This window comes from Streptopelia decaocto (assembly GCF_964273445.1).
Source record: "Streptopelia decaocto genome assembly, chromosome: 1".
In the NCBI taxonomy this organism is placed as follows: domain Eukaryota; kingdom Metazoa; phylum Chordata; class Aves; order Columbiformes; family Columbidae; genus Streptopelia; species Streptopelia decaocto.
The window spans coordinates 149,248,077-149,263,561 of NC_138663.1; the positions used below are offsets into that span (position 1 = coordinate 149,248,077).

The 15,485-nt window shown below is 38.6% G+C and overlaps 1 protein-coding gene across 6 annotated transcripts in view; it reads left to right on the forward strand.

Annotated features, from left to right (window-relative positions):
• The window catches only part of DCUN1D2 (defective in cullin neddylation 1 domain containing 2), a 28,604-nt gene extending 16,228 nt beyond the window's left edge, over positions 1–12,376 (forward strand). For 5 of the 6 annotated variants that reach the window (XM_082052359.1, XM_082052361.1, XM_082052362.1 and 2 more), the window contains exons 5-7: positions 6,155–6,237; positions 8,371–8,467; positions 9,205–12,376. In XM_082052359.1, the coding sequence (XP_081908485.1) occupies positions 6,155–6,237; positions 8,371–8,467; positions 9,205–9,284 (260 nt within the window). In that variant the 3' untranslated portion in view covers positions 9,285–12,376. Of the gene's footprint in view, positions 1–6,154; positions 6,238–7,579; positions 7,968–8,370; positions 8,468–9,204 lie in introns of all 6 variants that reach the window. The other variant, XR_014184037.1, reaches the window with a different exon arrangement.
• The last annotated feature ends 3,109 nt before the right edge of the window (positions 12,377–15,485 follow it).

A 15,485-nucleotide genomic window follows, 5' to 3' on the forward strand; every position in this document is an offset into this window, starting at 1 on the left:
AAGAAACGTCACCTTTGGCTTTCATCATAGCAGTATCTCAAGATTCTTTGAAGAGACACTTAGACATTAGGGAAGGATATTTCCCCCTCCTTTCCCCAACTAGTTATCAAGATTTCCTCCGCTTTAAATGAAGAATTAGGTTGATCCATTTGTAGGGTGTTTATAGGAGTGAGTGAATGGAAGAAGTTGAGGGAGTTGAACAAATGGATTTCATGTTTACTTTGGAAGAGGTCTGTGAATGCTGTGGTTTAGGTGTTTCAGTGGCCTTGGTCTGTGTGTATGGTCCTTGCTTTATTTCTGTTCACGTTTTTCTTTCTGAAAACGCCAACAATTTTAGAGAAGCTTAGTGTCGAACAGGATGCTGTGATCAAAAAAGGCCAATAGTAGCAGCAGAAGCACGGCCTAACTGCCAGTTATAGTAAAGCCTCGTTGATTCTTTTACTCTTCCTTGGCTCTTATTTGGGAAATGTATATCCCGTCAGCTTTGTTACCTGTTGTAGTTTATCCGAGTTGTACATGGAGAGCTTTGCAAAGACAGAAGGATTTTGAAGCGGGCTACAATCAGGTTCATTAGGCTGCACTCAAACCAACGATTAGATAGTGATCTTATTCTAAGCCTCACTCACATTCAGAAGCAGTTCATCTGCTTTTGTGCTGCTGATGCTCAAGATAATAAACATGAAAGGTTCTGCATGGAATCAGCCTGCTTTGGCATGGCCGATGCTGATATAGGTCAGAGCCTGCCCGATTCCTATGGAGCTCTTCCAAAATCCGCACGCTGTGCTTCTCCTTCTCCTCCCTGTCCACCACGGGGACTGAGCTCCAACACTGTGTGCTGTACATCTCCTGATGTGGAGCGCCAGGAAGCTCTTTCCTTACAGCTTTGCAGAGATGAATGGATTCAACTCAGCTGGATCCTGAGTTTAGCCACTTACAGTATGTTTCGTACCCCTTATCTGTTTTTCCCCTTCTCTCTTTCTTAGGAGCTCCTAATTGTGTATAAGGGCTATTTTGCTCTGAAATTTAGTCAATTTGGTGAAGTGGTTTTAGGTCAAATACTGTTGGTATTTTCTTGTTATTTTGCTGTGTGAATTTTGTTTGTAGAAGAAGAAAACATTCTGATTAGGAAATAAACTAATTCTTGTGTCCGTGTTCTTAGTAATTTGGAGGCCAAAGAAGACTCTTAAAATCATTCAGAGATGAGGAAACAAGGAATCAAGTAACTCACTGAATCTTGCAAGTATTCATTTGATATTTGTTGGTCAGGTAGTGTGATAGTCAAATTTTTGAGATAGATTGACACCAGTTTCCACTGTTCCCACATCTGCATCAGTTTTGGCATGGTATCCAGAATTTTATTGAAATGAAATAGTTTTGTCCAATGTAGTTTTTGTTTTAGCTTTATGAAAGTATGACATTTGTTTGTGATCACAGTGAGAAAACAAGAGGAAAGAGATCAAAGAATTCAACCAAATTACTTTAGGGCAAATTATATGACTCTAAAGAAAACATCTGAAGTTCAGTCTCTTACAGAGGCTACATATATTTTTACAAGGCGATTGAATTATAAATTCTGTGTCTTGCACCTGTCCAGATTAATTTTTTATGCAGTGTTTGGAACAGGATAGTTGTTTGGCTACTCTTTTGTTTTCAAAGCTATAGAGTAAGTTTTGGTTAAAGCACTGGGGAGAGAAAGCCTCAAACAAAGGTGCTCTTGGTTCTGAAATTCCATTTCCAACCCCCCCCCTTTTTTTCTTTAATCCTTATTAGCTAATAAAAGTAATTTTTCTTCCTACAAGCTTTGGTACTTTCTTTACTAATTTGTTTGCTTGTGTGTGTAGATGGACTGACTAAGGCTGATGCATTCTGTTATTTAAAAAAAAATGCTGCCCATGTAGTTTGAGAGGGTACTCTAAATAAAACTCATTGGTGAGCACTGATGCTTGTAACAAGTTGCCCAGAGTCTCTCACAGGGATGACATATAAAGTAGCAGAGCTTGACAATATTGAGAAGAATATTAAACATCAGTAAAGGAAGAAAAAGGCAATACCGGGACAATCAGTTAATCTCAAAAGATGAAATTAAAATAAATTATTTGCTTCCAAGCCCTAAAACATGAAAGACTCTACCATCATAATTTCCAGAACCTAGTTAATATGCTAACTAAGGATTATGAGGGCAACAGCGGCTAATATTAAAGTATTCTTATTTATAACATAAAGATCTTAAAACGTCATTAGGAGGCCAACGTAACGCCTTTAGCTTTTTTTTTTTTCCCTTTAAGTTATATCAGTAATTTAGGTGAATTAGTTTTCATTTTCTGACAGCTTCCAATGTGACTTCAGGAACAGCCCTGTTTGTAGGGCACTCTGAGAGCTGGAAAACTATTTGGCAGAGGATGACGAGGGAGTGCTGCAGTCCCAGATTGCTGTTTCGACACAGCAGGTCTAAATGAACTTCATTTCATACTCCTCATAAATCCTGCTCTCCAGCCAATTCTTTGCTATCTGTTGATTTATCTTTCTGTTTTCTCACTTCCTTGATTACTTGTGTGCAATGACTTCATTGTCCTTGTCCAAAATCATAGCAAAAGGATGAGGACCTTAATTTGATTTATATATTTTTTTTATTCATGCAAGAATCTAATAGTGATTTTGTTGGTTGTTGTTGTTAACCAGATAAGCATTTGATCAAATCTTGAAACCTGACACAGGCTGTCTAGCTGATAATGTGTTTCTTCTGCATTAATTGTGCTAATTTGTTATTACTTCAAGCTTTCTGTTCAATCAAGATAGAAGAGGCTGAGTTTTTTTTAAAAAAGCAACTTTAGATTGAGGCTTTAATGTCTCAGAATAGATCATACTGCATATAAAATGCTTTACTTCTGATTGAATTATTTAAGCAACCAGCTTTTCACAAAAGTGGAATGAACTTTTAAAACATACTAAAACATGTTTACTATAATAAAATTTATTTAGCAAAATAATGTTTAAAATAATTAAAATGTTTTACTAACCTTTTTCTCCTTTTGAACTTGTTTTACTTAGGTATTGTATATGTTTTTAAAAAAATTAGTAATTTTAGTTTTAATAATTTTGTAATGGTAATTGGTATTGCTTTTAGGTGACTGAGTTCTTAGGGTTTTACTACAGAATGCTTCATAGATGCTGTATGTAGCCACAACTAGACCAGATACCCGGAAGCTGAATATCTAGATATTGAAGCTTTGTTTCAGTATATGCAAAAACTTTGGACTATAAAGCCATTATAAACAAGGGGCTGCATGACATACAAAGCTTGCTAGATATTGATAAAATATTTTGGGGTAAAGGGAAATCTCCAAGTGTTGTATAATGTACAGTATATGGTGTGGTATTTTTACTATGTTCTTTAAACATGAACCATTTAGTAATTTTATATTTTGCATATGAATATGGATGTTTGCAATGAAGTGTCTTCTAAACTGGTCCTTGCTTAGGCATTATTTTCCAGAGATTCATGCATCTGTCTTTTCCTTTCCATTTATAAAACTTGCAATACTAGTGTAAAATGTGGGAAGTCTATTTTTCAGTACAAAACCAGTGTGTTTTTATAATTGCAGTTTGGTTTTATTTTATGTGTAATGATGCCTTCATATCTGTGCTGGACTGAGATGGGTATTCCTAAGACTGCCTAAGAAATCCAGACCTTGCGAAAACATCTTGCCGTGGGAATGCAGAATCTCCATGGTATAAGGCCTCTTTTTATATGTATCTTTTAGTGCTGCACTAGTTGTAGCAGGTACACAAAGCTCCACAGCATCACTGTTTATTGATGTTGCTATCAGCATCCTAATGTGGAACTGGAACTCTGTGTAACTAGGTCTTTAAAGCAGAAGAATCTTCTTTTCTGTTCTTTAGTGCAAAGTTCTTCAACCTAGGTGGGGAATCATCTTCAAATAAAAGTGTAGCCATCCCTTGAGAATGTAGCACACGTAAAGGCCTAGTTTTTTCAAATACTTTAAAACTGCATAAACTGGCACCACTACCAAAAGCAACAGTCCCATCTTGTCCTTTTGCTGAAATATCTCTTGTGGTAGTTCGTGAGTTTGTGTGATTACAGTGAACCAGATGAGGAAGATTTATTTTTTGTATTTTTTTTTCCTTTGAGCTAATTTTAACCAAGAGCTGGACTTCACTCCATGTGCTTGTTGGGGAAAGCAGCTCCAGCATGGACCAGTTTCAGCCACTACAGAGTGGCATTATCAGCAGGATATGCCTTTGTTGTACATTATAGCAAATAATTCCTGTGTCTTTGTGCAGGAGAAAAATTTGCCTACTCATGTAACATATCCATTAAGTATCGTCTTAATTAAGATAGTATTTCACATGCAGTTTGTTAAAAACAAGTTTGCAATAAATAAGTTCACCTTAACATAATACTGAATTTGACACATACCCAAATAAACCAGGGAACTGTGGCCTCTTCTTTCCCTTTTAACTTTTTGTGGCACCTTTATCCGTCTTTGTTTCCTTGCCTGCACCTTCTTCCTTTTTTCCAAGGAACATTTCCTCAGTAATACAAAAACTCTTCTGCTATTGAAGTGTTTTTATTCTTCAAAGTGCATTTTACTTAATATTGTCACGGGATACATTTGCAAGAGTGACTTGGAAATGTTGAATCTTCATAGTGAAGCCTTAGTGAATGGGATCAAAGCCAACAGTGAAGTTTAGAAACCCTTAAGATTATTCAAGTTTCTCCCTTCCCATTTCTTTTGCTTTTCATCTGGGATAACAGATATAATTAACCTGCATATCTAAACAGCAAGTAAATGCAATTAACTATTCTCTTCTGCTTATTTTCAGTGGAAGTGAGTATAGTGGCAAAGATAGGAAGGGCTGAAAGTTTATTAGAGCATAAAGCAAGTTCTGTATTGAAAAACACTCTGAACATAGTAGAACAAACACCAGCAGCCCTGTCTCTATCTAGCTAGATATAGGCATATTGCGTTTCTATACATCTTAATGCACTTTGAGCCCCAGCCCTCTGTGATACAGACTCTAGGGAACTGGCTCTGTTAAAATCTGGAACATCTCTTTCAGACTTGAAACACGAGTTCAGGTGACAGAATGTCATTTGGCTTGTAGTGTGTTTATGTACAATTTAAAATACCATGCTGTTTTCTTGTAGGTAAAGGTCAAGCTTCCATCTTAGCTGCTGTGATAATACGTCCTATTAAGCTGCATATTTTGTTTATAATCACTGTACACTGAAAGCACAAACTGAGATAGCTTTGTGGTTTAAGAAAGGCTGTGCTTTATTTTGTGGCTGCCCAGCAGTATGCTTGCATTTACTGCTGTTACCTGTGGCACTAAGCACAGAAGCCATTAGGTGTTGTGAGTTGCTGAGACTGAGAACAGGCCTTCAAGAAAACATACTTTTCTACCCCAATGCTGCATCTGATATTGCTCCTGCTGTTCCTCTGGGATGTGTGGCAGTGCTGCATCCTCCTCTTGGCACACCCCAGCTGAACTCTGCTCTCAGATCAGTGGTCACGGTGCAGAATAAGGGCTGCTCTCTGTGACTTATATTTTCAGTGTTGGGTGTAGGTGTTTGTCTGTTCAATGATTCCAGAAGAAAAGAATTAGTGTTGTAAGGGGTGCTGTAGAATTATCATCATGGCCCGGACTTTTTTTTTTAATTGCCTCATGTCCTCAAATTCCCCTCAAGTGTATCTAAAATGCAATCAATTAACAGGAATTGACACCTGCAGACTTAAGTGTTTGGATTTCTATCAGTATTTGTTGTGTTTGTCTGTATATTTATTTATTTATTTATTCATTTATTTATTTTTCATTTGCAGACAGTTATAACTATCTTGTCCTGTTGCTGTATATTGGAAGTAGCTTTAATCCAGCACTGCTGGATGGTGACAAAAATATCTTAGTCTTTATGACTGATGTTCAATATGTAATTCATGCCATTGCTGCTTGTGTTCTGCCTTTTGGGTTCAGCAAGAGTAGAAAACAGTTCCCTATAACTTTTGTAGTGATTTAAAAAAAATGCTTTTGATTTGTATCATAATATACTGGATGTAGCATTAATTGTTTAACCATGAGAGTTTTATTGTATATAATGTGCTGTAATATTTATAAGTTGCTTTGTCTCTTGCAGATCTAGAAATGGCAATCGCATATTGGAATTTAGTCTTGTCAGGAAGGTTTAAATTTCTAGATCTTTGGAACAAATTTTTGTTGGTAAGTACGTACTGTATCCTTCCTGAACTATCTTAGGCCACAGTAGCCTGGCATCTGCTTACAATAAAGAAAAAAAACAGGATGTCTGAATTGTTCCTTTGAACTTTTTCCTTTCTGAAATCTAATATAAACAGTCTTAAATCAAGCTAAAATAAACCTTCTCTATATAATTTTCTAACTGAGAAGAATGCAGAAAGATGTAGCAAAGCAATAGACCTTTCTGCTTGCCTGGTTCTGTATCCTCCTACTTATGAAACAAAGCTTCTGCATGAAATGAAGCGATGATTGTAGATTGAACCTATGTTGTCTTTATTCTCAAGACAGCTGTAATCATTGTCAAACATGTGTTTTACCATGGTCTGTGTGTTGCAGTCTTTCTTAAATATCAATTCTGTTATGACTGACTTAACTTGAGAGACTTCTTTTTAAGCAAAAGTTCGTCTGCCTAATTATTTTGACTCATTTATTAGATAATAGTTGTGAAAACAAACAAGTTAGGACTCTTTAGGATTTTTGTTTGTTTCTTTGCATGTTTTGTTTGTTTTAAGGAACCTTTTCCAGTTTTGATTGAGATTCCAAGCTTTTCCAGGCTTGATTGAGAGGACATATTTGCTGTTGTGTTGGTCATCAACATCATTTTGATCAAGTTCCAGATAGTTTAAATGCAGTTTTTTCTTCTTGATACTTCAGAGTGCTACTCCTTAAAAAAAAACCTCCCACCAAACAAGAAGGCTACCCCACAACACAAAACCAAAAACGCACACAAAAAAACACTCGCAGAGCAAGTCTTTTTACGCAGCTGCAACTTTTTGCTGCAAACCAGAACTAGGTGTTGAAATGTAATTCTCTATTAATCACCCCTGCTATCTTCAGGTAATGCAGCAGTATCAAGAGATGAAGGGAGGGTCTGACCTGACCATACAGCTCACAACTGCTTAGTAGTTGTGTTTCCCTCCCAACTCTGTTCTTGGGAGCGCTGACTTTAAAAGCTGAGAGAACACTGACTGGGACTGCAGTTTTTTGGAGAGCTGCTCAAACTGGCCAGGGTGGCAACTAGTATTTGTGAATAGGGTGGTGTGGAAAGAGCATACATGAAATCAGACAAGTAGGTGGTAGTGGAGAGTAGGACAGATGGGGAAAAAGGGGGCTGGTCAGAAGTGGGGCAAATGCAGGTAGTGCATTGTGGTGAAGGACAGAATGGCTGACAAGAGGCTGAGAGAGAATCATAGAATTATTTTGGTTGGAAGACACCCTCAAGATCATTGAGTCCAACCATAACGTAACTCTGGCACTAAACCATGTCCCTGAGAACCTCATCTGTGCATTTTCTAAACACCTCCAGGGATGATGACTCAGCCACTTCCTGGGCAGCTTGTTCCAATGCCTGACAACCCTTTCCAGGAAGAAGTTTTTCCTAATATCCAATCTAAACCACCCTGGTGCAACTTGAGGCCATTTCCCCTTGTCCTATCACTGGTTACTTGGGAGAAGAGACCAAGCTCCTCCATGCCACAACCTCCTTTCAGGTGGTTGCAGAGAACGATAAGGTCTGTCCTCAGCCTCCTTTTCTCCAGGCTAAACAGCCCCAGTTTCCTCAGCCGCTCCTCATCAGACTTGTGCTCCAGACCCCTCACCAGCTTCGTTGTCCTATGATGGTGGATCCAGAAGTCCATGAGTAAGGCAGAAGAGTGTAGGTGCAACTGTAACCAAAAAGTTGAAAGAGAAACTGGGTAAGCATAAGTAAAAAGGGATAAGGAATAAAAGGCTCAAGTTGACATGACAGAATGCTCATCCATGGCCGCACAGTTTCTGAGCCTGGAGTGGATGCCATTAAGTAGAAAAATAAAGTGCATTTGGTTTATTACTTTCTGTAACAAGTTAGGGAACACATACCCTACAAGCAGAATGGAAGAAATAGAACAACTGTCAAAGATTTCTTACAGTTTTTTTGCCTTCTTTAATTGCAATTTATTTTGTAGTTTTCTTTGGAAGCTCAGAGCTTCATTTAAAAAAAAGAGAGAGAGAAGAATAAATACTTGTAAAATGTGTATTTCTGTATATGTCAATATAAAATACTACTGTGCTGTTTGAAAATAGTTTGGATTGAACAGTACCATTTTTCCCCTTTTACAGGAACATCATAAAAGATCAATTCCAAAAGATACTTGGAATCTTTTGTTAGACTTTGGAAATATGATTGCAGATGATATGTCCAACTATGATGAAGAAGGTAAGCAGTACTTGAGTATCTTCCAAAATTGGTACAGCATAATTAAAATATTGCTATAAACAAACAAGACATGCTGCTACCTTCTATCTTAATTTGTTTACCCTTAGAGGTTTAGCTGTAAATACACTGTGGTGCTTGTTGCCAAAATAGTAATGATAAGAAAGCTAACCAGTGTATCTAAATAGAAGATACTGCCACACCGTGATACAGTGTGTGCTATTTGAACCTGTTATGCTACAAGAGTCTCAGTGAAACTCTCTTTTTTTATTTTGTTTTTACAAAATTGCTTCTAACTGGAAGGAAATACAGAATTTTTCAACTTGCAAGAACGTCTACATGAACTTTTTTTTTACTGACCTGAAAGCAATTTACACTCTGTTACTAATCCTGCAAATCCTATTTTGGAATGGCTGTGTACAGAAATATTCCCAAAGTTATGAATGGCTCTGATAGGAATGCCATGGTTTTGCTATCAGCTAATGCTTATAAAGTTCACAGAGTGGATTATGCTTTAAATACATTTTGTTTGCACTAAAAACTATTGCTGCAGGAAGAGATTCAAATGTTTCATTTGTTAGTTAGGTGCCTCTTTTCAAGTGTCTATCATGTCATACATGTTAAAGCCAGACTGGGACAGAAATGTCAAAGTGAACTTTTGATCTTTTCTATTTAGGGACTACACCAATTTGTTGCTAATAATGATACGTTAATTTCTGAATTGCTTGACTTCTCTTTAGGAGCATGGCCTGTTCTTATAGATGATTTTGTGGAATATGCACGACCAGTCATCACAGGAGGAAAACGTAAAACTTCCTAACGCCAGACTTGTCAGTATGGACTAAACATGCGCTCTGAACTGCATTAGGTAATGAAGATGTGTTGACTGATACCTGTGCACGTTGTTGCTGGTCTCAGTGGTCGTGATGACGTTCTGCAGACAAAACTGAAATTCTTCCTTTCTGCCTAAAGAAAATGATGGCTGACACATGGACACTGGAAGAGCAAACTCAGAAGATAGTCCAGGCTGTTTGTAGGCTACTGGCTTCAATTATTGTACTGGTTGTATCATATAGGATGTAGATTTTGCATGATTTTATACTTTGGAGAAGTTTAGCTAGAGGCCATTTGATTACAGTTTTGACAGCACAGCATGCAATTCAGTTCATGATCCGAGGTGAACACCAGCAGTTACATAAATAAAACTGTATTATATTGTACTTATATTAAAAAGCAGTATTTGTGGTATATAAATTAAATCCCTAAATAAAACTTATGCAGTATGTTGTATTTTTGTAAAAGTTAGTTGTGTGGATCTGTCCTAGTCTAGAATTGTAAGAGAACAAAAAACCATTTATGCTTCCTTTTACTTGGTGCCAAAATTTTAAATTTATAAAGTCCTAAATGTATAGATTGATTACATCCAGCCCATTGTTTTCCTCCAGTGAGGTCACCTTCCTTGTAATTCTTCTGGAAGTGCTTGGACATGTAGCAGTAGCATTGCTGAAGAAGGGCTGCTGTTCTATGCCATGTTGCAACTGCAGCTCTTTTTATTAACCATTTAAAGAAGCAGACATTAAACAACCAAAGATGCTTTTGCAGTTCATGTTTGATCACAATTCAATTAGTCTTCAGTTATGTGTTTTATTTATTTTAAATAATGAACTGGTGGAATGTAACTCGTAGTTTTATTTGTAGCCTGAAACATATTGTAAATTCTAGCCAAATGCGACATAGTTATAAATGCAATTCCTAGCAAGTTTCACAGAAATGTGAATAAGCCCAGAGACTTAACTAGTTGGCTTCCACTTGGGAAAAATAGTTAGGGGTAAGAAGACTGCATTAATGATGATAAGCATTTGTGCCTCTGGATGTATTGCACATTCAGTAACATTTACTTAAGGGAAAAAAAGGGTAAATTAATACACTGTCATTGATCTTGAGGCTAATGGACTAGCTTTCACCAAATCTGAGTTTTTTCAGTTGTTTGTTTCTCTCCTTTCTCCAGATATCAATTGTGAAGTGTACAGAGGTCAGGCTCCTCTTTCTCAACAGTGTCTTCCAATGCATAGGCACAGAAAGGCTTTACCAGGAACTATTCAACATCCTCACACAGGGCTCTCTTAAATGCTACCTCATCAAAATGGGTTTGTCATAGCTACTATAAAAGTTTGTTAAAAATTTGCTGAAGAGCATGTACAACTATGATTAATATAGGTAATCAGAGCTGAATAGGTGCAAGAATTTTGGATAAAATAGTGCATTAAGCTGTATAATTTATATCTGTTTGGATTGCATCAGATCATTTAAGTATTGCATGACAGCATATTATCTTATTTCATAGTCATGAGGGTATAAAGGCTTACCATTTGCTCTTAAACTCTAATATTTAGAGTTTCATATAAGCAGTCAGCTTTCACGTACGTCAGTGCAGCCTACAAGGACAAGCATACGTGCTGTGTACAGAAGGGTTACCTTCATTCTGGGGATTCCAGTCGTGCATGATGTTTAAAAAGCAGGAACAAATGAGCAAATTTCCTCTTAATAAGAATATAGGAGCCAAGTTACAAATGCCCCGTGAGTGGTTTATGAGTAGTGGTTTTACCCCCAGCAGCATTTGTGGACATTGCCCCTTGCCCAGCAGCCACTAGATGTCAGTGCCCTGGCTGCCCGCTGCCCCTCTCCCCTCTGCAGCCTTCAGGAGTAATATTAAGCCAAATTATTCCTTCTGACTACATCTTTTTAGAAGGGCATTTGTGTATCTAAGTCTAGGTATTCTACAGAAGACAGCAGAGGTTTAGAAATGGTATTATGCTCTTTTAATTTCATCTGATTTATCTACTCTTCCTTGCCAAAACAAGCTTTTTCTCTATTTGTCCTGTGGGCTTTGGACAATGTGTAACATGTCATAACATCAAGTGCATTTATCCAGCCAAAAGCGGTGGAATGTTTGTTATTCACACAATCGCCACTTAAAATATATAGCTGTAATATAACTGACCAGAAGTAGCTTAATCTATTGGTGTGTGATGTAACTCAATAGTTTTCATAGTGCTAGAGCTCGTGAAACATTTGCTCACACTGAGAACTCCCTCAAATCAACCTCATGAACCTTTCACCCTTTAAAATAAATAGAGCATAAAAAATGCGTGTGGGTTGAGGTTTTTTGCCTTGTTAATCTAAGGAAGAAGGAAGGTGCTTAGCACAGTATTCAGTTTCCTTATATGCATGTTTATCCACTTCTTACACTATTTTTAACAAAGGAAGACTGGGCAAAATACTCTCAAGATAGGAGTTGCTCCTTAGCAGCGACCTTCCTAAGCATAGTACACTTTTTCTTTTCTCCTTCCTACTCTTCTACCCATTTGAAGCCACCTATACACGTTTTACCTCCCCACAAGTAATAGCATACTAAATTGTTCACACTTGAACAATCATAAAAATAAAAGGAAATGAACTCCTTTCAAGTGATGACTTCCTTATGTGTTTTAATAACTTGCTACTGTCAATAGTTCCACTTTACAGGGTGCTCTGATTTGCTTTTTAGTTGAGCTGGTACAGTGGAAACACTTAGGCTGATCAATTTATAATCAGAAATGGTACAGATGTCTTGAAGTTGTTCCGTGCATACAGTATTCATTCCTAGATATGCTGTATGTATTTTTAAACTTGGTGCCAAGTTGTTTGGTTTTACGTCCTGGAGTGTTTGAAACTGAGCCACAGGATATGTACTTGCCAATTCTAAATTTAAATGTAATTTATCATGTATGTCATGCCAAGGAGAGCAAACCTGCACGCATCTGCTCATTCAGTGCACCTGGGAGATTTGCTGCTAAGTTGTATGTGTGTAAATTTTGTGGCGATGGAAAAAGGAATAAATGGACGGTCAACATAAAGGATTGAAGTCAGTTATGTGAGGTGTTTGTATGATTTTTGTCAGCGTTCTGCTTTGGAAGCCTTGCAAAGGCTGGGTGCTTTGGTTTGGGTTTTGTGTTTGTTCGTTGGGTTTTTGTGTGTGGTTTTTTGTTTCTTTTGGGGTTTTTTGTTTGTGTTTTTGTTTGGTTTGTTTTGGTTTTTTGTTTTGTTGTTGTTTGGGTTTTTTGTTTTGGTCATTTGTTTTGCTAGTGACCAAACTCCCTGTAATTTGTGCTGTTAGTCTATCCTGGCAATGAGAGGTGTAATTGCAGGGCAAGTCCTGCTCAGTGCGAGGCCCTGAGCTCTGCAGGAGAGGCAGCATGCTCAGAAGTCTGCAGAGACCTTCAGAGGGATGTATTCAACTGTCCCCAATTCTCTTCTGAAAGTTTAAATCCCAGAAGTTTTCTTTCTACTTTCCCAGCTGGCATCACTCTCCAGTGGTTTCACCAGCCACTACTGGCTGCTTTAGTATCATACGAGTCCCTCTTCCTTCTCCTAAAACAGCGGAACTGCTGATGCTGATACTTGGACCATGAGAAGGTCTTTTCCTTCTAAGTGTTGGCATCAGTACCTTCCCTCAGCTGGTGTGAGCCAGCATCTGGCACACCAAAAGGCACAGCACTTCTGAAAGGGAAAAGTGTAATGTTCTACAATCGTGAGAACTTTTTAAAGAAAATATTCAACAAAACGTGCTTTCTGAGCTTTGCATTATGTACAGTGTGCTGGGTAGAATTAGGGGAGAATGACACACCTCTAAAATTGGCTTTTTTGTTACAAACTGCTGACAGGTATGCAACTGCAGTTCTACAACCACAGGCAGAGCATTCTGTGTTTCAGACACATGAGTACAAGGTTGTCCTCTTGATGTGAAAGGCCTGGGGAACCTTAAGGGCATTCAAATTTTGGTTAAGTATAATTATTGGGATACTTCCTTGTGTTGATGCATATACTTGACAAATTCCCATGTGTGTTTTCTTGTGCCTCTTTTACAAGCAGTGCAATACTCTCTTTGTGGTTAGGCAAGCCCTGTAGGCTTCGTGTCATAACACGGGCTTTCTGTCAAGAGGGTAAGAAGAAAGAAGTCCACACTGTTGTGTTAGAGGACTATTTTTTCTTCAAGGAAGTGGTGTAAAGCGGTTTGAAAATGATTCATCGCCACTATTACAGAATTGAACAAAACCAGTGTATTTTTTCCTGGATCTCAATGTGTTCCTCAAGGAACGATCCTGTTGCCAAAGTGAAACCCTTCACTTCAGTAGTTGCAAAGATGCAGCTCTGACCGAAGGCTGACACCCATCTGCTATCAACCCTAATTTTCCTTTGGATGGGTGAACTTGGAATCAAGAGCATTTCTCTGCCAAGTGTCTTTGAATGGCAGAAGCATCGCTCACTCATGGCTGAAGTAATCAGGGTGTAGTCTTCTTGGTCCCCACTCCACAAAAAACATGTGGACAGGCTGGAGCAGGTCCAGGGAAGAGCCACAGATGACCAAAGACTGGGAGGCTGCCATATGAGAAAAGGCTGAGAGAACTGGGCTTGTTCAGCCCTGAGAAAAGAAGGTTTAGGGGAGACCTTATCACCATGTCCCAGTATGTAAAGGGTGACTACAAAGAAGATGGAGATTCTCTTTTTAGAAGGAGTTACATGGAGAAGACGTGGGGTAATGGATATAAGTTCCTCCTGGGGAGATTCCAGTTGGACACAAGAGAGAATTTTTTTCCCTAAGAGAACAACCACCTGTTGGAATAATCTCCCCAGGGAAGTGATGGATTTCCCTACGTTGGACACTTTGAAGATGCAGCTGGACAACCTTGTCAAGACTGTACTTTTGCCAAGAAAGGTTGGGGCACAACGATCCTTGTGGTTCCTTACAACCTGGAATTCTGTGATTCTTCTTTCAATGTAAAATGCTGAAGGGCTTCTTTTCCTATCATGAATGTGTATGGCAAGTGAATACTTATCCATCTTAATGGAGTTACTGTGTTTTTGTGTGTGATATGTGTGTGATATTTTACAAATAATTGTCTCTTTTGGGAGCGTACAGGTAGATATCAGTGTGCCTAACCTACCTCTTCCCAGAAAGCTCCCAGTAGCCAAAAGTACCACATGAAAAGGAGATAATGTGCAATTAACAAATTAAATAAAAGCTAAATTCTTTGTTGCATGTTCTGTTCTGCAGAGTTGAATAAAAGAACCACTCTGAAATTTTCTCTGGGTTTTCATTATAGCCAAAGATTTATTTCCTAATTTGGGCTATGCTCCGAGCAGCCAAGTGTGCACGCAATAGGGTAAAGTCCACAGGAGGCAAAAGGGCAGTGCAACTGCCAGCCACATTCAGAAGGAGATAAATGGAAAACTAAGAATAGCTTTGTCTGATTTCAGGAAGGAACCTTCCATCCGATGAGGCCCTTACCAGCTCTCCATGGTGCCTCAGCAGGTGTTTTCTCCCATCCTTGCTTTGCAAGTTCAAATTTCCATGTGCTTCCAAATCGTAATGCTCTGTGGGAACAGGCAAGGTGTGGGTGCTGCAGAAAAGTGCATGGACCTGTAGTGAAGACATCAGCAGCATTGCTGCTGCCTGGTGTGTTTTCTGCAAACTGCACCGGCCTTCGTTTTCCATTTTGAGTGGCCGCTTTGGGACACGCAGAACCTGAGGTGGCTCTGACAGGGCAGGGGTGACTGCAAGATTACTCCTACATTGCCGAAATGCCCCACCTGTGGGAGGTGATGCCTATTCCCACAGCCACGCAGGGCAGAGGGGCTGGTGTCCTCACTGCTCCTGGTGAGCCATCTCTAGAACTGGCTGGCCATGGCCCCACTGTGGAATACTTGGTCTTGCATTTCCTCTGGTCCCTACATAATTCTAAGATATAATTGCCCTTTTTATTTTGTTTTATTTGGTTCAGAATTGTTCCTTCCTAGTGAAGAAGACACACTCTCTGTGTCCTCTTCTTAACACTCAACACTTCTGTTACCCAAGCCATGATCTTTAAAGCAACAGTGTACTAACTGAGGATACTCTCACCATTTCGGCACCTTATTTCTTATAATGTATAAAAGAGATGTGTGTTCTCAAACTGCATTAAGGTTTCTTGTGAAGTTCTGC